Source organism: Alosa sapidissima, chromosome 14 (genome assembly GCF_018492685.1).
Source record: "Alosa sapidissima isolate fAloSap1 chromosome 14, fAloSap1.pri, whole genome shotgun sequence".
NCBI classification, from domain to species: domain Eukaryota; kingdom Metazoa; phylum Chordata; class Actinopteri; order Clupeiformes; family Clupeidae; genus Alosa; species Alosa sapidissima.
The window spans coordinates 31,420,366-31,441,700 of NC_055970.1; the positions used below are offsets into that span (position 1 = coordinate 31,420,366).

General features: G+C 40.8%; 2 protein-coding genes across 5 annotated transcripts; one reads left to right on the forward strand and one right to left on the reverse strand.

Annotated features, from left to right (window-relative positions):
• The first annotated feature begins 29 nt into the window (after window positions 1–29).
• LOC121681340 (proline-rich protein 5-like) lies at window positions 30–3,498 on the forward strand. 3 transcript variants are annotated; one of them, XM_042061036.1, is made up of 10 exons: window positions 30–530; window positions 624–704; window positions 1,414–1,515; window positions 1,815–1,895; window positions 2,034–2,082; window positions 2,157–2,214; window positions 2,291–2,382; window positions 2,474–2,614; window positions 2,740–2,860; window positions 2,983–3,498. In XM_042061036.1, exons 3-10 carry the CDS (start codon window positions 1,418–1,420, stop codon window positions 3,255–3,257), a joined length of 915 nt encoding a protein of 304 aa, XP_041916970.1. In that variant the 5' UTR covers window positions 30–530; window positions 624–704; window positions 1,414–1,417; the 3' UTR covers window positions 3,258–3,498. The 3 variants fall into 3 exon arrangements, with proteins under 3 accessions (XP_041916970.1, XP_041916969.1, XP_041916971.1); XM_042061035.1 differs by having other exon boundaries at window positions 30–704; XM_042061037.1 differs by having other exon boundaries at window positions 30–704; window positions 1,417–1,515.
• Window positions 3,345–21,271, reverse strand: traf6 (TNF receptor-associated factor 6). Of its 2 annotated transcripts, XM_042061033.1 has the most exons (8): window positions 21,019–21,270; window positions 20,274–20,354; window positions 19,864–20,150; window positions 19,578–19,728; window positions 19,301–19,459; window positions 19,132–19,203; window positions 18,942–19,019; window positions 3,345–8,292 (listed from the first exon to the last, which is right to left on the reverse strand). In XM_042061033.1, the coding sequence occupies exons 3-8, from the start codon at window positions 20,148–20,150 to the stop codon at window positions 7,432–7,434; spliced, it is 1,608 nt and encodes a 535-aa protein (XP_041916967.1). In that variant the 5' UTR covers window positions 20,274–20,354; window positions 21,019–21,270; the 3' UTR covers window positions 3,345–7,431. The 2 variants fall into 2 exon arrangements, with proteins under 2 accessions (XP_041916967.1, XP_041916968.1); XM_042061034.1 differs by lacking the exon at window positions 20,274–20,354 and having other exon boundaries at window positions 21,019–21,271.
• Between the last annotated feature and the right edge of the window lie 64 nt (window positions 21,272–21,335).

Consider the following 21,335-nt stretch of genomic DNA (forward strand, 5'->3'; position numbering starts at 1 on the left):
CTTTACATATATATCATCATAATTTTGACATAATAAATCAGTGATATGGTGACCTGAGTAAAGTATTTTCCATTTCTCCAAATCCATTTTTGTCGTCTCCCATGTATGTGATAATGTTTTAATTTAAATATTCCTCTTCAAGTAGTTCATACTACTCAAGAGCAAAGCAGCAGCTGTGCTTTCAGTCCAGTAACAGAGGTATTACAAATGACAGTCATTCTGAACTTCTCTGGAAGAGGCACTGTGAATGAAGACACTAATAACAACTGCTTCCTTTTTCAAGCTTCCCTTTTTCACACACTCTACGCAGGCTTCCACAGACTTGCCTGTCTAATAGAGTTCAGAGGTCATTTCAATAATTCACCTATTTACGTAGGCTTGGACAAAACACATGACATGCTTCAATGGGAAATTACACGTTTCCCCCTTTAAGCTAATAGATAACCATGCAAATGCCGCTATTAATTCACAGAGCAAGGATAAGCTGTCCACAGCCTGGACACGCAGTTTCCAAAGAGAAGCTACTCTTGGTATGGCTTCAATAGAAAGTGAAACACTGGAATAATAGTCAGTTTCAAGACCCATCACCGTAACAGTGGTGTTCACTTGACTGATTCTGACAGGATGACCAGCAAGAAAATGCTTGCTGTTTATCGGATGACACAGATATAAGCCAACGAACTCCATTTGTGGGGGGATAATAGGTAAGTCTTGCAATGACTTTGCAACACTTCCATTTTTGGGAGTATATGATGAACAGGTTATTGTTACATATGCCTTGACATTATGTGGAGTAATTGCATTTGCTTTATTTGAGCCTGAGCATGAGCAAATATATGACAAAACATTTACAGAATGTTGCACTATATACACATACATTGTTATATAATACATATATAACAATTGTACACCATTAGATTCAATTTCTGTATGCATACACTTTGTATACTATTAATATTTGTATGCATTCATGTAGGTATATGATGGGATAAGATATCCCTAGTAACAGTGGTAAACTGACCTTCTTTCATGCGCAGCCATGTACATTGCCATGATAATAAACACTCAGCTCATGTTGCAATAGTTTGTATTTCTGTTCTTAGTAACAGGAAGTTAGTACACCACAGGAAGTGGACAGATAAACACCAAACCCACCTGCTACCGTTCATAGGAGCACTTCAGTAATCTCAGCACTATGGCACTAAAACACAAAAAAGAAATGCCTCACTTAATTAGCTGAATATATATTTAAATGATAATTGATACAATACAATTAACAACAATTTAATTTGCAAAGTAGGTTAATCTAGGAACTGTATTGCACAAACATCTAAGAAGAGTCTTTCCTAACCCGTGTTGAGGATGTTACAATTGTGGCTTGATATTGTCTCATTTGACATGTATACGCTGCAGTAGAATGAGTAAAAGACAGCATCAGCACAGTCGCTTGAGCGCTCCCACTCTGAGCAGTCTGCCCAGAGCCCCTCAGAGCCCCAGCACCAGCGTCATGAACAGGTGAGGCAAACAAACCCGCTCCCACCCAGAAAGGGACGCACTCCATAAATGATTAATCTGAAGGGGGTCTCAGTATGGATATTTTGTTGCTTATTAAGATATTGTACGGCCTCTTTTAACAACTGTTACTTTATATCTGATTTAAGGTATAAACTATTTCAATTCATTTATTTCTTGACTCAGAAAGTCAGTATGAACAGTATTACAGTGATAGGTACAGAAAAAAGAACAGTAACTTAAAAAAAGGAAGTGCTCACTTTTTGACACTTCCTAAAAATGTTCTTGTAATGCTCTTGTAGTGTCTGCGGAGCTGTGATCAAAGTGTTTCAGGGAGAAGCATTGCAGACCAATGAGCTTCATGCTTTAATGGAGAATATAAGGTAACAACAATATACGTAGTCTGACACATCATAGGCCTAAATGATTTCCAACTCACATTAACAAATCAGAAAAAAAGCATCACTGTCACACATGAACAACACATTTAACTGAATGGCTGTATCTGTTCAATATTTCAGGTGGCTCCTAAAGACTGAAATGGGCTCGTTCATCACTGAATATTTCCAGGTGCTCATTGAGATTTACATGGTTGTATCTATATGGCACTACTGTAACTTATATGTATCATCTTCTGTGTTTAGAACCAGCTCATTAACAAAGGTTTGGCATATATAGCTGCCAAGCTTCAAGGATGTGAAGGTGAGTGCTAAAATCACATTACCACGTCATGGAGTTCTAGTCTCGTCGACATTTTAACTCTGACTTTTTCACTCAGGTGACAGAATGCTCCTTGTCCTGTCTGAAACATGGGAGCAATTTTTCACAGAGATCCTTCCAACACTGCAAGCCATTTTCTCTCCACTGCAGGTTGCCACCCAGACATGAAACTTTATATGTCACCATTGATTGCAGGAGTTCCTCAAAGACAAGTGTCTCATTTCTGAATCACTGTTCCCAGGGCCAGGAACTGACAGTCAGGGAAATGGCTCTCCTCAGTTTCAGAGATCTTGTGCTGATGAAGCTCCCACTGCACGAGCTGCTGCCACAGGCCCCAATCCTACCTCTAGCTGCCATAACGCAAATGCTCCTTGTGTTGCAGGTCTGCTTGGGTTGCATTTATTTCTAAGACACAACCAAAGCCTACAATTTGTGATCGATCATTTCCTGGTTATATTTCTGCACTTTTAGCCTCACAATATTATTTTATCATTTACTATTTTCTAGGGTGTTCATGAGCCCAGAGGCCTGAGTTTGCACTACTGCAAGCTGGAAAACCTAATTGAGATGGTGATTACTCCCTACCTAAAGAACTGCCTTCACAAGAATCACACCACCAGCTGTACAAGTAAGATTCCTTATGAAAACAGTTGACAATTCCCAATGATTTCTTTCCAAACTGCTGTTCATCACAAATATTTCAGATTATGGAGAGAAAGAGACCTACATTGCAGTTTTTCATTCCTAAAGGGAGCGCGAGGCACTCACGAGTAGCAGCACCCCTGGGCCCTCCAGAGATCCAGATCACACAGTACCTCTCAGACAGCTCCCTGCTGGACCCTCTGCTGGAGCAGGAGGGGGAGGTCTACCTGGAGCGGATGGGCACCATGCGGCGCCACACGGTGGCCAATGCTCACTCTGACGCCCAGCTGCTCACAGTGCCTGTAGCGGGCAGCTGTGTTGCTGGAGAACCGCATCTCACAGTGGCAGAGCGGGCCCCTTCCCGCATGAGCAACACTTTTTAAACGTCGACCCAGGACTTTCCAAAGGCTGTGTAGCCAAAAGAATTCTCTTTCTGTGACCTACGAACAGGACTATTTCAAAACACCAGACAGTGGAAAAAACATTGAATTTATTATTAACTCAGCGTTAGTAAACAGTGACACTCAAAGCATAATTCCAGTGTAGGCACAGTGTCGTGATTTCTTTTCTGCAAGATAAACCCTGAAATTCAAGTTGTTGAAAATAAAGGCAAAGACAAACATAGTACATTAGTACCACAATAGTATATTAAGACACACAGGAAAATAGAAATGAAGTCCACAACAAACAGGAATAATCTCTCATTTAAAATGAAAAGTGCATGAGACCAACTTCTTTGCTGATAGGTGGCTTTAAGATTGCTTGTGGCTGGATTACATCATGTAAGAATGATTATTTTTAATCTAGGAAGGTTTTGTCATCAGGTCCTTCTGTATAACCTCACAGAGCACAATTTCATGACAAGCACAGAGAGATGGGTCTCATCACTAGGGCTTTAAAATAGCATATGAGTGTGTCTCTCAAGTCTCTGATTAGTCCTAATACAATTCATAAGACAGGCCCCAGTTATGGCATCATAATAATACATTACACAACAGAGGTGTAAAAGTCTGGCTTCAGAAAGTAAAAGTCCTACCATGTATTGTTTCTACCTGTGCATTTAACACAGGTGATTTCACTAATTAGCTCATCTATCTGGCTGAATTGTATTTATTAGATTCAGCTGATTTAGTGAATGGTGGGAGCAAAGATGTGGCCAGACTTTTACAACTCTGGCTGACAATGACAAAGACAATGCTGTTAAATATTGAGGAACATAAACACAACATAACAAATCTGCTGCACTACAGATCGTAGTTAGCACAGATGGAGTATGAAGATAAAGAAACACCACCATGGGCCATAAATAACATTCTACTGCCTATGGTACAACTGCATTATGTACAGCAGACACATCACACAGTATGCAAAGGACCTCACGTAAGACTTTCGTATTCCTGTGCCTTTGTTCTAAGGCGTTATTGACCATTAAAAACAAACAAGCTTACATGAAGCTTCTCAACGCATAAATAAACAAACACAGAAAATAAAGCTACAGACATTGCTGTCCAAAGACAAGAATGGCAAAAGAAAGAACCTACAGTGTGGATGCAACCACTTTATAATGGCATGTGAAGGGATGATTTCCCTGTGCATTGTGATCTTTTGAAGGGCCTTCTGTAAGCAAAATTAATACATCTCTTTTCTTCATGATGACATCATACCATTAAATCAATCTGCAAGCAAACTACAAAAGCAAAAAAAGTTAAGCTGTACCCTTTACCAATCATGAAAGAGATACTCTCCTCCACAGATATCATTACTCTGTACAAAACCCTGATTTGAACCATTGTTACTCCAGAAAGAAACAGCAAATAACCTGTGAACGACAAATTTGTAAAGTCAAACTGTAGATATATTCAGTCCAAGTACAAAAACTTTCAAGCTGAGCCCAAATGGAGTGTCTTTTGGCTTTGTAGAGCACATGTACGTGCATGATTCACATCAGGGACACCAGCACAGCGAGTAAAAAGAATCTCTCTAGTCTAGCTTCTTGCAAAATGCTTTCGTGAGCAGTTATAAGATAATCTGATTATACGAAAGGTTCTTCCATGAGGCCCAATGCATGAGAACAGGTTACTGAAAGGCGCACATGTCAATAACAGGCTTGTGCAGTACTAGAATGTGTGGGAACCATGGGGTATCATGGGCAGTATTCTTATATATGTTAAAACAAAACAAAACACATTCATTCATTCACTCATATTTCATGAAAATATCTGATTGTATTTCCAAATCTAGGCAGCCGAGGAAAACATATTTGAAAAAATGACATTGCACACATAAAATCGTGAGAAAGGCAAACATCACAAATGCACCGACACATTGGGCTTCACTCTTGGGCTTAGTCTTCCAGAGTACTTCACAGCTGTTTTTTTTTTTTTTAAATTATAATGGGATCCTCTCTGGACGTCGTCTTGATTGTGAAGGAAGGATGTCGGTGGAGCAAAATGCTTAGCAGAGAAGCAAGTTGTGGTTTTAAAAATAAAATCCTGTTGTGCACCAAACACTATTGTGAAGAATCAGTGAGATGATGGGGTGAGCAAGACAAATGTGTTCCCATTCAGACACTGAACCAATGATGACAAGGCAAGAGTCCAGGGTAGAGTGAACCATTTCCTCCCATCCCTGCCAGTAAGGTGCATCTTTATATGGACAATGACAGTTTGACACAATAGAGAGCATGGCATGAACACCATTTTACTTTTGCAGAGTTCTGAATTTTGATTCATCACATTGATGGAGAAACCAGCAAGTTGTGGCCTCGGTGATCTTTGCGTTGAGACAAAATATCTGGATGTTTCAATCAGAAGAAAGCTTAAAGGGCTGCACAGGGTGTCAAGATAGAAATGATTCCCGTCCTCAGGAAAATGCTCCATTTCCATCCTTGGTATGAATGGCAACAAACACAACACAGCTTAGTGGCGGGACTCTCCAAGTCTCCAAAGCTTACGCTCATCCAAAGGCCATCGCAGAGACTCTGCAAGGGCAGGTTTCAGAACTAAGATACCGCTCATTCACTTCCACAAACTGAGCCAAACAATATCGATCACTAGGTCATAAAGCATCATTGAAGGGACCCTATGCAGTTTTCACTGTTTTCTTGCTTTTTGCTCGCAGTTTTCTCTACAGAGCTCCCCCTACAGCTTCAGAGTATATATTTTACGACAGTTCTCGCTCGGTCAGTCTGTCGTTTCCTCTTCCCCTGTTCCTCCGACAACGGTTTACTCGCTTTCTGCTTCTTTTCGCCAGCTCTGTCATGACGAATGTCTGAGAAACTCCATTGCTGCCTTGTTGTAGCCGGTGCCTGGCGTGTATGTGTGTAGTGCCGTAAAGCAATTTGTTACATCGTGAGACTGCAACACTTTCTGACTCTAAGGCTGGCGGCTCATCGGACCAAAGTTGGTTTTTACGCTCACATAGGGGGAAGCAAGATGGCCACCATTCAACCCCGAAAAAGTCATATAAACATTCCAATGACTCCAAAGCTGTTAAGGTAAATTAAGCTAAAAAAACTGCAATTCCCCTTTAAACAAACATGTTCTGTCCTTACAGACAGTTTCATGAGCGTATAAGAGACAATTGGATGCACAATCCCCATTATATTTCCGTTCCACATGATTATAATGTAGTAACACATCTTTACAAAACACTGATACAATTGAGAACTTGAGACATTTTGTGGATGATGTCCATCCATCAGCAAGTATGCACTAGTTTTACTTACTGAGGAACCAAGCAAGTCTTCCGTAGTGAGCCAACACCAGCCAGACATCTCTCAGGTGTACACTCTGACACAGTCCCATTTCCACTATAGAGACCATTTCAGGTCACCAAGTACACCTACAGTAACCAAGCTAATGTCATCTCTAGATGTAGGTCATAGTAACCAAGCTAATGTCATCTCTAGATGTAGGTCATGTTGAAGTATTAAACAGTACTGTAAGCATTTTTCTTTGGTCCAGGAACTGGGTGTTGGTGAAGCTGCTGATTGATCAAAATGAAAGTCACACAGAATGACAAAAAGTGTTGATCATTATATCTAAATACCAAATGGCTCTTGGGAGATAATGAACAGCTTTAACTTTGCATTTAATCACCCACTCAACCTGATTGATTATTTTTGCTGACAAAGGCATTCACTGCGTCACTGGTTCAACTCTGGCTTGTGTGGAGATGAGGCACAAGACTACTTGCTTGTGCACACATAAGGCAAGGCCCCAAAGGAAAGTCACACTTTTTAAGAGTTAAGACACATTATTTCCACTGTCCTTGCAATCTGTGAAAAAACGACACGGGGAAATCTTTTGGGAAGTCCAGTTGTTTTCACATCCATGAATAGTTAAAAAGCTGGTTGCAGAAGCAACTATTCCCCCCCCACTATGACTATGTTGACATACCTATTTAGAAAGGAATTTAGATCGTAATGTTTAAATCTAGAATGAAATATTTCGAGTGCCTTCTGTTTTCTGTGAAACACATACTACATTCAGAACACTGGCACAGTCATGAAGAGTACTGGAATGGAGTTTACGGTGTGCGTGTGCCCTCGTGTTTTCACAGAGAGGGCTCGGGTCCGCGGGGCTGGATGCCCTCTCGACGCAGGTAGGGGTCAAAACGCGGCATGGCCTCGCAGCGCACCAGCATGGTGTCATCGCGCACAAATTGCTTCTGCTGCAACATGCTCAGGTGCAGGAAAGTGATGTAGCCAAAGCCCTTAGGGTTCTTGTGAGTGGTGGGCCGCTGGAACGCCTGGAGGTCTGGTTTGGTGTCCATCACCTCCACGTGGTGCTGCCCTTCCGCTTGGTCCAGGATGGCCAGGCGGATGGTGCCCTGGAAGGGCCACGAGAGCTGGCCGTCAAACTCCCCCTGCATGGTGTGCACGAACAGGGAGATGTAGTTGGCACAGCGGGCGGCGCTGGGCGTCTGCAGGTGTAGCCGCAGGCACAGCTTGTAGCCGGGCCGGCCGGTGTAGAAGCCGGGGCTGTGCAGGACGATGGCCTGGCCGGCCTCCTGCTGGCGCAGGTGGTTGGAGAAGCCCTCCACGCGCCACACGTAGATGCCCTGGTACTGCTGGGCCTCCAGCTCGCGCACCGTCCCCTCCAGCGAGCACAGCTTGCGCCGCGTCTCCGACAGCTGGGTGGCCTGCTTGTCGTTGTGGATGGCCAGCTCGCGCAGCTGCTGGTCCTGCAGCACCAGCCGGCCCTCCAGGAACTTCACCGTCTCGGTCATGTTGCGCAGCTCCTGTGCGCACTGGCACGGCTCACCCCCCCGGGCACCGGGCCGCTCGCCCGCCGACGCACCCAGCGCTGACGTGCTGCACCCGCTCAGGCTCTGCTGCCGCAGGTACTCGGCCATGTAGCGCATGTGCATCCCAGCAAACTCCTGCATGTGCTGGGCCAGGTCATTCCTCTGCATCTGCAAGACAGGAATGGACAACAATGTTCAAAAATATGAAACAGACACAGAGATTAATATACACTCAAGCAAGTAGGACGGTTTTTTTTTCCCCGCAGTGCTCCTGATTGACCTACCCGGAACTTTCGTGGTTAGTTTTATAAATAAGATAACTTTACGTGAGCAAGCCACTGGAAAGAACTGAACGGCAAAGTGCACTCCTCCACACCAAGTGGAAAATGCAGAGTTACAACTTTGGAATCAAAGATTGATGCCATTCCATCAAAGAAGGATGAACTACGAGAGACATCTCATGAAGTGAGTATAGCAACAACTGAGAATGGAGAAAATGTCCCCCGACAGGCTGATATCAGTGTTGATGAAGCATATGAATGCAACGACTCAAAAAAGCAAAATGTGAGTACACAGAATTGGCACAGGCAAGGTGGCAGACGCAAAAAACTAAATGCAAAAATAACTTTAATTAGCTATTATTTAATTATCTATCAGAAATAGTGAAATTGCCAGATCAGAAAACTACAACAGAGCTTGCAAGTCCTAAGGAAAACCCACAGCCAATGGAAGAGGAAGAGGAATTTCCCAGGGAACATCAAAGCGGACAGTGGTCAAACCACAACAATAAAAAGATGGACACAGACAAGAAGCAAGCACCTGTTCATCCCACAAACCTCATTCTTGGTGACTCAACTGTGAGACATTTAGAAAGGGAGAGGATGATTGTATGCTGTCTTTCAGATGCATCCATGTCTGACATCAAAAACAGACTTGTAGAAATAGTGTCAAAATATTAAACTCATCACATTACACATCGTCGTGCATGTTGGTACAAATGATATTCAGAAAGAACAGCTTTATGTCAAAGAAGATTTCACAGAGCTTTTCTCTGTTTGTTTTCATGAGCTAGGAATAATTCATCAGTGGTCCACTCTCAGCATGGGGATGTTTTATATTTACCACAGAGCCAAGCTTTCAAAAAATATTTTTTAAAAGTGGGGGGGGGGTTCTGGGATAGGGAAGTGAAATAATCCAGGCCAAATTATAGGCTAAACAACTCCCTGCATGGGCATTGGAATTTTTTCTGAGGGGATGTTAGCGACATTAGCAGGTGTACAGGGGTTTGTCCCCCGGGAAAATGTAGAAATTCTGGCTGCTAAACACACCATTTTAATGCAGTTTGGGAGTGACAGAACAGAGCAAGCAGCGCCCGCTTCTGTGTGGCACACAGGATGTGAACATTATCTACCTGCCATCGCTTCACTGCTTGACACTGCATGGAGACATAGCTCACCTTAACAATGGAGAAAACATTTCAGAAATTATGTTTTGTGCAAATGGGTTTGCACAACCATAGCTTTAGGTGAACGGAGATGCAGATCATTTCACTAATTTGTTTATTTGCGTATTTATTTGACCAACAGCCCATGGTCTGTGTTTACTTCAGCGAGACGAGTGAAATAAATGTTTTTTTTTAAGGGTAAGGCTATTTGCACCCCTGGTACAATTAGCAGTGTATGCTATTCGTACCCTGGTGCAATTAGAAGCGAATTCTATTCGTACCCCGGTGCACACAGCAATGTGTTCTATTAATACCCCGTCTGGTACAAATATCAGTGTATGCTATTTGCACCCCTGTGCATTTATTCGGGCATATTGATCACACAATGTAATAATAATTAAAAAAAAACAAGCAACATGTTTTTTGTTGTTATGTAAGAGGGTGTGAATAGCTCAGCTGTGTAATAGACACTCTGAATAAGGTATGCTGTTTGCATCCATGTATAGTTAGAAGTAGGGCTGTCAATCGATTAAAAAAATTAATCTAATTAATTACATACTCTGTGATTAATTAATCTAAATTAATCGCATATATAATTTTTGCTGTGAAGGTATTTTAAATATTTAAATTCAAATGAATCATGGAATAATCAGCATTAGTGAATTTAAAGTTCAAAAACTCTTTTATTATTATTTTCACTGTTCAAATAATTGCCATAATAATCTATGATATGACCTAATATGCTGAGGAAATAAATTCAAATGTGCTTCGGGAAGAAGTTTTTTTTTCCTCACATACAAGGCATTTCAGGCCACAGATATAACCTAGGGGACACAATGAAAATTAATTAACACTCCCCTCAATGTCAACACTTATTTCTTTGCATTGATGTGCGACTATAGAGTTGATGAACTCAGGTGATATGCAAATTCCTTGCTGCAGACATTGCAGAGGACTTTATTTTCAACACTTTATTTTTGATCAACACCATCAGGCCATTTTTTAAAAGTAAATGTTCCAATCAATGATCCAGGCAGCACGTTGTTTTCTTCTCTCTTCTTCATTTTACAGTCTAATTTTTACTGACTAGAACGGCTCAGGGGCAATGGTCATACGGAATAGATTAATCTGCACTAATTTTTTTAATCAGTTATTTTTTCTCAAATTAATGAATCGAAATTAATCAGTTATTTTGACAGCCCTAGTTAGAAGTGGATGCTATTCGTACCCTGGTGTATATAGTACTGTATGCTATTTACACCCTGGTGCATGAACTAGCTAACTGTTGCAATCAAAACTTCCGTTTGAGAACCGATTTCTTGTTCAAATTGTGCGCCTTCTCTCCAGAGACGTTGGTACACATGCACACTCACTCTGCCAAAACGCATCACATGGGAATCGAAACCTGGTCTCCCATGTGCTAATCCATGTCTGAGAACACTGCACTATCTTCTTCCTCAAGCAAATGGTGTTAGCAGGTAAATTTATAGTTTATAAGCCTGAACGTCATATTCACAAAATTTCTGTTAACTAACAAACTGACGGTTGTATGTGTTCAATGAACCAAGATTATGAAAATAAAACACAACTTTTCAATCTAAAACTTAATCTGAACAGATATTTGTGCCGAAAACTTTCAGAATTCTTCACTTTCTGCTGACGAAAAACGAATGTCCGCCATGTTTTTTGTGCACGTGAGCAATGTATTTTTGTTGTTATGTCACAAGGTGTGAATAGCTTAACTGTGTGGCCAAGGCTATTCGTACCAGGGGTGTAAATAGACACTCCGTTTTTTTAAAGCTGTGTCATCACCATATAGCTAATTTGCTACGATGCCTAGGCTACCTCTGTTACAACATTAAACGTTTCATTCTATAGTATGACCAACACAAGATTAGATACAGTAAATTAAACAAACTGTTCTTTCCTGGAACCCAGGCTAGGCCTATGTTATGATTGCATTAGGTGATCCATGGATTAACTACTTCATTCACATTAGCAGGCCTATATTTGTTTCATGTAGATCTGATATTCTTTCATTAGTTAACAGTGACAGCTTCTCCTTGTCCCGATCTGTCTCTCATACACACGCACGCACACACAAACAGACTCGCTCCTCTCCTCTGTACTAGCACGTGAATCGGAACAAACTAGATAGATAGATAGATAGATAGATAGATACTTTATTGATCCCTAGGGGAAATTCAAGAATTAAATTTTTTGTTTGAAGATTGAAGATTGTTGCAGCACAAATGCTGCCAAATGACCGTTTAGCTCGGTGTTCACTAAAGGTTAGCATCATCAACACCGCAGCGCAATACGCATGCATGCAAATTAACTAGTTTGTGCAGAGTCGGTGGCACAAGTATAAATTGTTGACGTCACATTTTGCAAAGTGTAATTGGAGCTTTTGCGGTTAGAAAATCGTGTTTCATCATATCGCGATATTATCGCAAATGCAATTAATCGGTTAGCCCTACTGTTAATTAACATATTAGTACACAGACTAGAACATTGGGTTGGATTTATAGATATAGTTATCAACTCAAATCATACCATACAAGAAAAGAGCTTGATGCAATCAGCAACTATTCAGTCGTTAAGTCTGATGTCACAGGCCCAACAGCTTTTTTGTCCAAAATCGTTTACTAGTGCATCGTTTTCACAACCTTCAAACCTTGTCAACTTCCCCTCGGTTTTAGTGAAGGTTTAAAAAAAATAGCTCAACTCTTGCATAGTAATTATGACCACCGCGCAGCGAAGCGGCTTTAGTCAGATTTTTTTTTTTTTCGCATGTCCAAATTTCCCTCAAGGATTCCCGGGACACTGAAAGACCGGGGTAGACGAAACTTGGTGGGCATGTAACCCCATATGGATAGCATGGAACCATCATTTTTCGTTTTGATCTGTAGCCCCCCCGCTGGACTGCACCCCCCCCCGAAAGAAGGGTAGGGCAGACACAGTTTTCTGTGAATATCTCGAGAACCGTAAGGTTTAGGAGGACCATTTTTTTGTATGTTGATCTCAAGGGGCCATGTCAACCCATTCCATAACCACTCATTTCATGTATAGCGCCACCTAGTTAAACACAAAAAAGTAAAAATGGTAATCGCAGGTATCTGTGACCTAACATAGTCAAAACTGCACAAAATTGGAAGTGTAGGATCATTATGACACCCTCTGAATGCACGCCAAATTTCGTGGAATTCCGTTTATGGGGGGCCACACAATAAATTAATTTATGTTACTATACACCAACTGGCCTGTAGGTGGCCGGAGACAGTTTTCTGTGAATATCCCGAGAACCGTAGGGCCTAGGAGGTCCACCTTTGTTTTGTATGTTGGTCTTAAGGGGGCATGTCAACCCATCCCATTACCACTTATTTCATGTATAGCGCCACCTAGTTAAAAATTAAAAAGCAAAACATTAGGTGTTTTCATCACAATATCTCTGGCTGACATGGTCAAAACTGCACGAAATTGAAAGTGTAGGATCATTATGACACCCTCCGAATGCATGCCAAGTTTTGTGAACTTTCGTTCATGGGGGGCCTTACAATAAAATAATTTATGTGTACATTTAGTGACCGTACACCAACAAGGATTCCCGGGACACTGAAAGACCGGGGTACACGAAACTTGGTGGGCATGTAACCCCACATGGATAGCATGGAACCATCGTTTTTCGTTTTAATTTGTAGCCCACCCCCGCTGTACTGGACCCCCTGAAAGGAGGGTAGGGCAGACACAGTTTTCTGTGAATATCTTGAGAACCGTAGGGCCTAGGATGACCAATTTTTTCAGTATGTTTGCCTCCAGGGGTCATGTTAACCCATTCCATGTGCACACATGTGCATAAACAGATACACACGCACACACATACATTCACAGTAATCATACGTATGACACATACTCACACAGTAGACATATGTACGCATGCATGCACATGCACAAACACACATACGCAGGCAAACACACAAGCACGCACACACACACACACACACACACATAAACATAAACATAAACGTGTACACGCACACATGCACACAATTCAAGAATTTTTCAGAATTATGAACAGGCAAGATGGGGGTTGGGTTGTATAAAATGAATTTTACATGTAAAATCTATGAACTAATCATGTTTTGGTACTTGTTGTCTAGCAGATACCAGTGAGAATTGAGTGTGGATAATGGAATTGGACAATTGGAATCATATAGGCCTTTCAGCGTGATTTATTTTTGTGGAAAAAATGTGCTGGACTGGGCGGCGGTCATATTTTGTACCGCTCTGCGGTACATCTAGTTAGTATAGCTATGCAGCTAGAAAATATAATCATGGGTAAAGTCCAGGCCTCCACAAAAAAATAAGATTTCATTAAGCTGAAGGAGCAAGTGAGTAGTAGAATGAAAAAATTCTCATAGGCTACTCTGAATAGCGAAAAAATTAGTTTATTTTACTTTCTATGGAAAATAATGAAAGGCTCTGGGACCAGTAGGACCCAGAGAAAGAATTAACAGCACATTATTGCATCACGACTTAAAGCAACACCAAAGCACTTTTCCTATGTCGCACACACGCTATTTGTTTATCCAGCACCGGCTTTGCAAATAACGATGTCCACAGACAAGGTAGAGTAAGTTGCATGATTTTACGTTTACGAAGTATGATGTATTGCGACATCAAAAGCAAGTCAAATTTGTGGTTTCTTATGTCTCATTCCATCGAACTACAGATCGGCTACCCGATCTGGCAAACTTACATAGTGCGGTTATAGCCGATAGAAGGCCGCGAAGCGAATGCAGAAGTGCCATTCACCCAGTTACGAGTTGATGAACCACGGAAACGATTTTGGAAACATTATTTTAAGGTACAAAAAACTCTTTAGTGTTGCTTTAACAAATCAGATACCACAAGGTTCCACAAGGGCCAATCTTGGGGCCACTATTTTTCACTGTTTACATGCAAGGACATTTGATTTCCTATCATAGCTATCTATCTAGCCTATCTTTTATGTATTTTAATTAGTGCTGTCAGTTAAACGTGTTATTAACGGCGTTAACGTAAACCTATTTTAACGGCGTCAATTTTTTTATCGCAAGATTAACGTTCTTTTTGGTGTAACAAACTTTGTCGTTTTTTCACATACTGTTGCCATAACTAGTAGTTAGAACAACTACAACACCACACTGGATCTAGCTAGACCAGGGGTCTCAAACACCCGGCCCGCGGGCCAAATCCGGCCCGCGTCCTGCCCAATTCCGGCCCGCGACGTATGACAAAATAATAATGTAATCCGGCCCTTGAGGCTATTAATTGCGACAAACAACGATACTGATTAAAATAGACGATAGATCCAGGTACGGTGACAAATCTCATTTATAGGCCTACTCTGCTCCACTATGTGCAAGACATCCATAGCTTGATTCAAACCCAAAATCGCTGCGCAAAGTTTTCAGGAAATACTTGTATTACACGCGAGAAACACAAAGACGTGCATATGAAATGACGCGGAAGCGATGCAGGCCATAGTGTTGCAGAAATTGAAGCAGAAATTAAGCAGAAATAGGCCTACACCAAATGTTGGTTCACGTGCGATGAAGTCTTAGGTAAGCTATGTTATTCACCTATTCTAATTCTGAAGGAGAATATCCTTTTGGAGATTATGATCGATCGTCTATGACAGTGATAGTCACGGTGCGTCTGTGAATGGAGGTGCGTGTATACAACGGTGTCCACTAAGCATACCATGCTTGTTTCGACCCTCTGCCCAACATAGCTTGGAGGTTGCAGTGGTAATCGTGATGATAGTGTCCGTAATGGATGTGGTACAGACAGCAGGGCTAGTAGAAATAGGGCTCTAAAGAACTACAAAGTCAACCGCAATATGATGCGAACTTCTGGGTACTGCAGATTACCCGCGATAGGAACTGTTTGACCAGAATACTTTATTGTAGGCCTATATTGTAGTAATCTATTACTAAACCACAACATATTAGGTGTTGGTATACATCTTAGGTGTTTTGCTGTTAATTTGTTATGTGGGTAATATGAAAAAAGGAAAGTAAACCTGCTTAAATATGTTCATCCAGTATTTACTGAAAGGTGCATAATTTGAGGTGCTTGCCATCCAGTGACAAATTACATGGGTAAATTTACCCCCTTCATAAACTTTTGTTTTACTCAAAGATTTTTACATTTACAGTAGGACTTCATCTCTGACCACTTTCAAGCCATGGCCTTTTGAAATTTTGATATAAAAATCCAATGGTGTGGCTTTCTTAACCCTGATGCCTAGTTTGCCAGGTTTAAAAAAGTTATGAGAGGAAATATTTTTATTTGGTGTGAAACACACACACCTGTTTTTATGTTTTTCATTTATTTTATAATTTGTATTAATATTTATTTTATCATTATTTTATTTATAAGCTAAGGTTGCTAGCACAGGTGTCTAAAACTAGATAAAAACACTTGCACTTTCTGTTTGCAGTTTTGTGTGGTATTTGAAAAAAAGAACATTGCATTTTCAGAAATAGCCGGCCCTCCAATCAGATGACGTTGGCAGAATTGGCCCCCAGCTCATTTGAGTTTGAGACCCCTGAGCTAGACCATGCTGAATGTACACGCCCCCTTTTAGGGGAAAGAGAGCTGTTTGGATAATGGAAACCTATGCTGCATCAAAGTGGGGAGCGAAAAGGGCTTATACTTACTAAATCTTGAAAAAAACATGAATAAAAGGCACAAAATAAGGTTGGTGTTAAGAGTTATCTGTGTGTTTATGGGATTAATGTGACCATTATGTTCCTATTTTTTGCTCTTTCCAGTTTATAGCCTACTAACAGGAGTGTCACGAATGTAGGCACAGTCAAACTGCCCGTGGCTGACTATAAGTTCGGCAAGCTTTACATGTCATAACATCAACAAAACATAAGTCACACATTCATTCTATCACTTGTAATATGAACATAGCCTTTTTCCTACAACTAGGTGAGATAATTGGCTATGCCTGTTATACTGAAGTTCCACAGTTAGATAGCTAGCAAGCTAACCATTTTACATGGGATATGGTAAGTGTAGCTATGTGCTGAATGGGTTGTAATGTACATAGTTTCGACATGAGTAAGTTACATACACATAATTCTTCATAACTGCCCTGTTAGTAAAATGATTGAATGGCCTGTAAATTAACTAGATGTAACATCAAGGTGTGATTAGGCTAGCTGTCTTTGGAATCAATGATATAATGTTAACTTGTTTTCCGCTAAAATGGGGCGTGATGCAGATTAAATGTAGCCTATCTTTATGATGCTACGTAAAGGCATGCTGCACACACTTGTTTGGGCTTACGAGCCGGCCAAGAGTAGATTCGTATAATAAACACCAACAGCAGTTCTGAACTCCCGGTCAGCTGAATGGTGTTTTAAATTGCTGTGGACACCGATGCCAACATGAGTGCGATGCACTCTGCTTTCGACATTCATTTACTGTACATTAGATTCCATTCTTTTCAATACAACTCTGCACACCAGCATCGCACTTTGGCGCCGTGTAGGCTAAATCACGATTCAGTTATATTTGGTCGACGCCGCTCCATAAAATCCATTGTTCATCCAGTGTTTGTGTGTTAAAAACTTCGGCGCTGATGTGTGTGGCAAGTGACAGTGCACCATAGACTGTAAGCCTATAAAATGGCAGTGCACTCATGTTGAAAAGTTCCTTATTTTCAACTGAACTCAAAGATAATGAATATAGTATTTTATGTTTGTTATGCCCTTTATTAGCTATATTTCTGAAGAATATATTGTGTTGCCTCAGGTCTGCTGCACATCTTTTGAAATTTGATTTGAAATAATCAAATAGACCTACGTCTTAAAGTTAAGTTAATTAAGTAAGTTGCTTTGCTTTCATTTGAGTCCTAATCAAGATACACAATAATTGCTTTATATTGTTAATATGGACTCCTGGAAAGTTTAGCAATGCAAAGTAATAAAATTGCTCTCATCAGAGAAGATGACCTTACTTCACTCCTCTATGGTCCAATTCTTTTGCAAACCTCAGACTGGCTCTTTTCTGCTTCTCATTGATGAAGGGCTTTTTTCTAGCTTTACACGACTTGAGCCCTGCCCCTAAGAACCTGTTTCGAACCGGTCTCACCGTGCACCAGCTGCCATTTGCCATTCTTTTTGTAGGTCACAAAAAGGTCTTGATGTCATTCTTTTGGTTGCTGAGAGACATTCGAATGAGTTGACGTTCATCCTGGTCAGTGGAGAGTCGTTTTCACCCTCTTGTTCTTATGAACTGCTGTGTTTTTTAAGGATGAGGAGCAACCTGACGCTCGCTGTATCCCTCTGTCAGTAAAGCCGGAATTGAACCCTTTTCCTCAATGAAAAGTTTTCTTTTCAACTATTTTGGTATGTTTTTTGATTGCAATTACTTTTAAAGTAATACTAGCATTGTTTTTTGCAGCTGGTCCTATTGCAAGAGGATAGTGATGACCACAGAAGTGTTTTTTTTTATACTTTTCCTTGTTAAATAAGAGTTCATAAGACATCACCTAATCAGTAAGTAGAATGAGGTGAGCTTGTGTTGGAATTCAACAGACACAAGAATGTATATACATTCTTGTGTCTGTTGAATTCCAATATATACATTCTTGTGTCTGTTGAATTCCAACACAAGCTCACCTCATTCTACTTACTGATTAGGTGATGTCTTATGAACTCTTATTTAACAAGGACTCATACTCATATATATAAAAATAAACACACACACACTACTGGTCAAAAGTTTGGGATCACTTAGAAATTTCCATTTCACTTTCCACTCCAATACTTTTTTTTTTTTAATCAGGACAGCAGTTCTCAGATTACATTATGAGTTTACATAATTGCAGAAGGGTTCTCGACTGTGACCTTCTCAAAGTAAACCGTAACACTAAAGCAAGAGGCTACACTGAGATTCTGGAGGAAAAGATCAGGCAGTGTGCCAAGAGACCGGCCCCTATAGGCATCATTGGACCATTAAACCATACAATGATCCAAAACATACAAGAAATGGTTAACAGAGAACAATGTCAACATTTTAGAGTGGCCCAGCCAGAGTCCAGACCTCAATCAGTCAAAAAAGCACAAGGCCAAAGTGATGGCAAATAATCGTTCCTGCCTCAAAACCCAGATTGCAGCTAAAAAGGTGCGGTCTACAATCATTGTGAAGACATGGAGAGGCTTGGTAGGTATTATAAAAAAACATTTCATGAAAATAAACATTACATCAATATTTGCCAGGGGTATGCATAATTTTGTTCTTAACTCTATACACACACATACTGTATACACACACACAAGCACACACACAACATGTATGAACTATTACCCACCTTCTCTGTACATCCAAAGAAACTGAAGGTGCAGTCTACAGGGGCTTTCAGGCAGTCGGTATTAAGGTGTGAATCCAACTATTATGGACAAAACATAAAAAATACCTTTAGTGTATTGAACATCCTATAACACAGTAAAAGCTGCAATAATACATCCACCAGATTATAAAACAGTGAAAGGTAGCATTACCTGGTCCCGAAAAAGCTCATGACTGCAAAACTGACACACAACATTGGCAAAGGGACAAACTGTCTCATGAACCTGCAGATAAAAGCAAATGTCACAACAATGCAACAATTCATCACCACAGCCACTGCAAGCAAAACTGAAACTATACAAGACAATCCCAATTCTTCACCTTGCTCTCCTCAAAGAGATACGGTTGAAGACAGTCAGGACATGTAATGATGCGACGAGGGCACTGCTCTTTCGAATGCTCGTCCTGCTGGGTCTTCTTCACAGCCTCCCCACAGTGAGGACAGGGCACTGTGGCAAACTTGCACTCCATCATATGGTTCTAGAGGTGAAAGGAGGAAGACAGTTACTTCATTCAAAGTCTCGGTACCACTCAGAGCCGTTTATCTATGCCACTGCTTTGTCCCTTATGACACCAAGTGAATGTTAGTTGTACTTACATCCAAATTGCGCAGCTCCATTTTATCGTGGCAGCCAGTGTTGGGACACCGGACAGTAAGGGAGAGTATCTCTCGCTTGGCAAAGTTATCTGGGAAGAGCTGGTCCTCTAGCAGAACTTCATTATCTACTGGACACTTCTGTCCCGTATCCCTGTTAAGTAAGCAGAGTGTTAGCTTAAGTTAGTCATATGATATGAAACAGAAAGAGATATTACTGCGTCCCATCACCTAAATAGTTATATATTCAATAACTCTATAGTGCATTCACAAAGATCAGAGAGCATACCTGATCGACTTCTGTATGCAACAGCGACAGAAGCGATGCCCACAAGGTGTCTGCACAGCAGACCTCAAGGCCATAAGGCAAATGGGACACTCATACTTGCTCTCCAAAGGTGGATCAAACTCCACATCATAGCCCTGGGCCTCCACATCATAGCTCTGAGTGGGACTCCCTATGACTCCGTATGAGTCCCTCTCCTTCTCCATCATGGCTATAGCACATGGGGAACACTCAGCACCACAGTAGTCAGACTCCAGACTGCCCTTCTCTGTGCTCTCACAGCAAGCCATCTACAGAATGAAGAGAACACAGGAATTCATTAATGTATTATAATTATATTAATGTGACTAGCACTAACTTCAGGGATTCACTGAATCCAGCAGTAAGCAGTTTGTTTTGATCAGATTACTTACTTTGTTATGAGGTAAATGCAATGGTGAATACACTACATTCGATTCAATCAAAAAAACATCCACTAGATATACTGGGTGGCCCTGCAATGAACACAAAATTAAACTGCAGACATTAATAACGTTGCCTTGTTCAAAGGGATAGGCAACATGATGCGCTGTCAAAATTCCCATGACCATGGTCATGGTCCTTTTGAATCTTAAAAACTTCCACACTAAGTTTCTAACTGAAGTTTCTCCAAAAGATGTGAACTTAATTACCATCGCTTTTAACTTCTCATAGTGCCAATATTATACAATAACACACTACTTGCGTGTGTTAAGAATTAGGTTAGAGGAGGAGATATGTTTGTTAACATTTAACAGTAGGCTAAGTCAAGTACAAGTTGATGTTAGCCTCGATAGAAAGCATCAGGGTGGGGCATGTGATAAAACACAATAAAAACTAGGATACATGCAAGACTAACGTTTTGTAACTAACTAATACAAACATAACGTTCATCTGATTTATATAGACACATGTTTTTATGATCTTTAACAAATGCTAAAATGTCACTTTTGTCATGACGTTGGCATAACGTTAACGTTGACTCACTGACTCAACATTAGCCTGATAACTAATTAAAACATGTTTGCAAGAAAGTACACACAACTGCGACAGAAATAAGAGTGGCTAACGTACATATAAATCAAGCAACTGTATTATGTGTTTATTGCCTGTGTTTGACAAAAAAATAATCAAAGTTACCTAACGACGGGTTGATTTTGCTTCCTGCCGGGGTAGACTTTTTCCTGCAGTTTCTGTGAAGTTTCTGTCATCATTGCGTCTTCGAAAATTTAGTAGTGTTCTCTTTTACTGACCTCTACTGGATGGAGGTCAAACTAGAAGCAGATGTGTGCGGTTTGCATGACAATTATTTGCTCTGAGTGTAACTTTATAAACAGCCAGGCAGTTAAACATATGCATCCTTATTATACAGTGTGTGATATCCACACAGGTTAATGACTACTGTATGCCTGTAGTGTAGAGGTAAGTCGGTGCAAGCAAGTATGTCTTTCTGCACA

What these genes read in the sequence shown, in the direction of transcription:
- LOC121681340 (XM_042061035.1), top strand. Translation starts at nt 1,418, where the DNA reads ATGAGTAAAAGACAGCATCAGCACAGTCGCTTGAGCGCTCCCACTCTG. An exon ending in TCATCACTGAATATTTCCAG is followed by an intron (nt 2,083 to 2,156) that starts GTGCTCATTGAG and finishes TTCTGTGTTTAG; the next exon opens with AACCAGCTCATTAACAAAGG. An exon ending in AAATGCTCCTTGTGTTGCAG is followed by an intron (nt 2,615 to 2,739) that starts GTCTGCTTGGGT and finishes ACTATTTTCTAG; the next exon opens with GGTGTTCATGAGCCCAGAGG.
- traf6 (XM_042061034.1), bottom strand. Translation starts at nt 20,150, where the DNA reads ATGGCTTGCTGTGAGAGCACAGAGAAGGGCAGTCTGGAGTCTGACTAC. An exon ending in TGCATACAGAAGTCGATCAG is followed by an intron (nt 19,729 to 19,863) that starts GTATGCTCTCTG and finishes CTTACTTAACAG; the next exon opens with GGATACGGGACAGAAGTGTC. An exon ending in TGGAGCTGCGCAATTTGGAT is followed by an intron (nt 19,460 to 19,577) that starts GTAAGTACAACT and finishes TTTCACCTCTAG; the next exon opens with AACCATATGATGGAGTGCAA.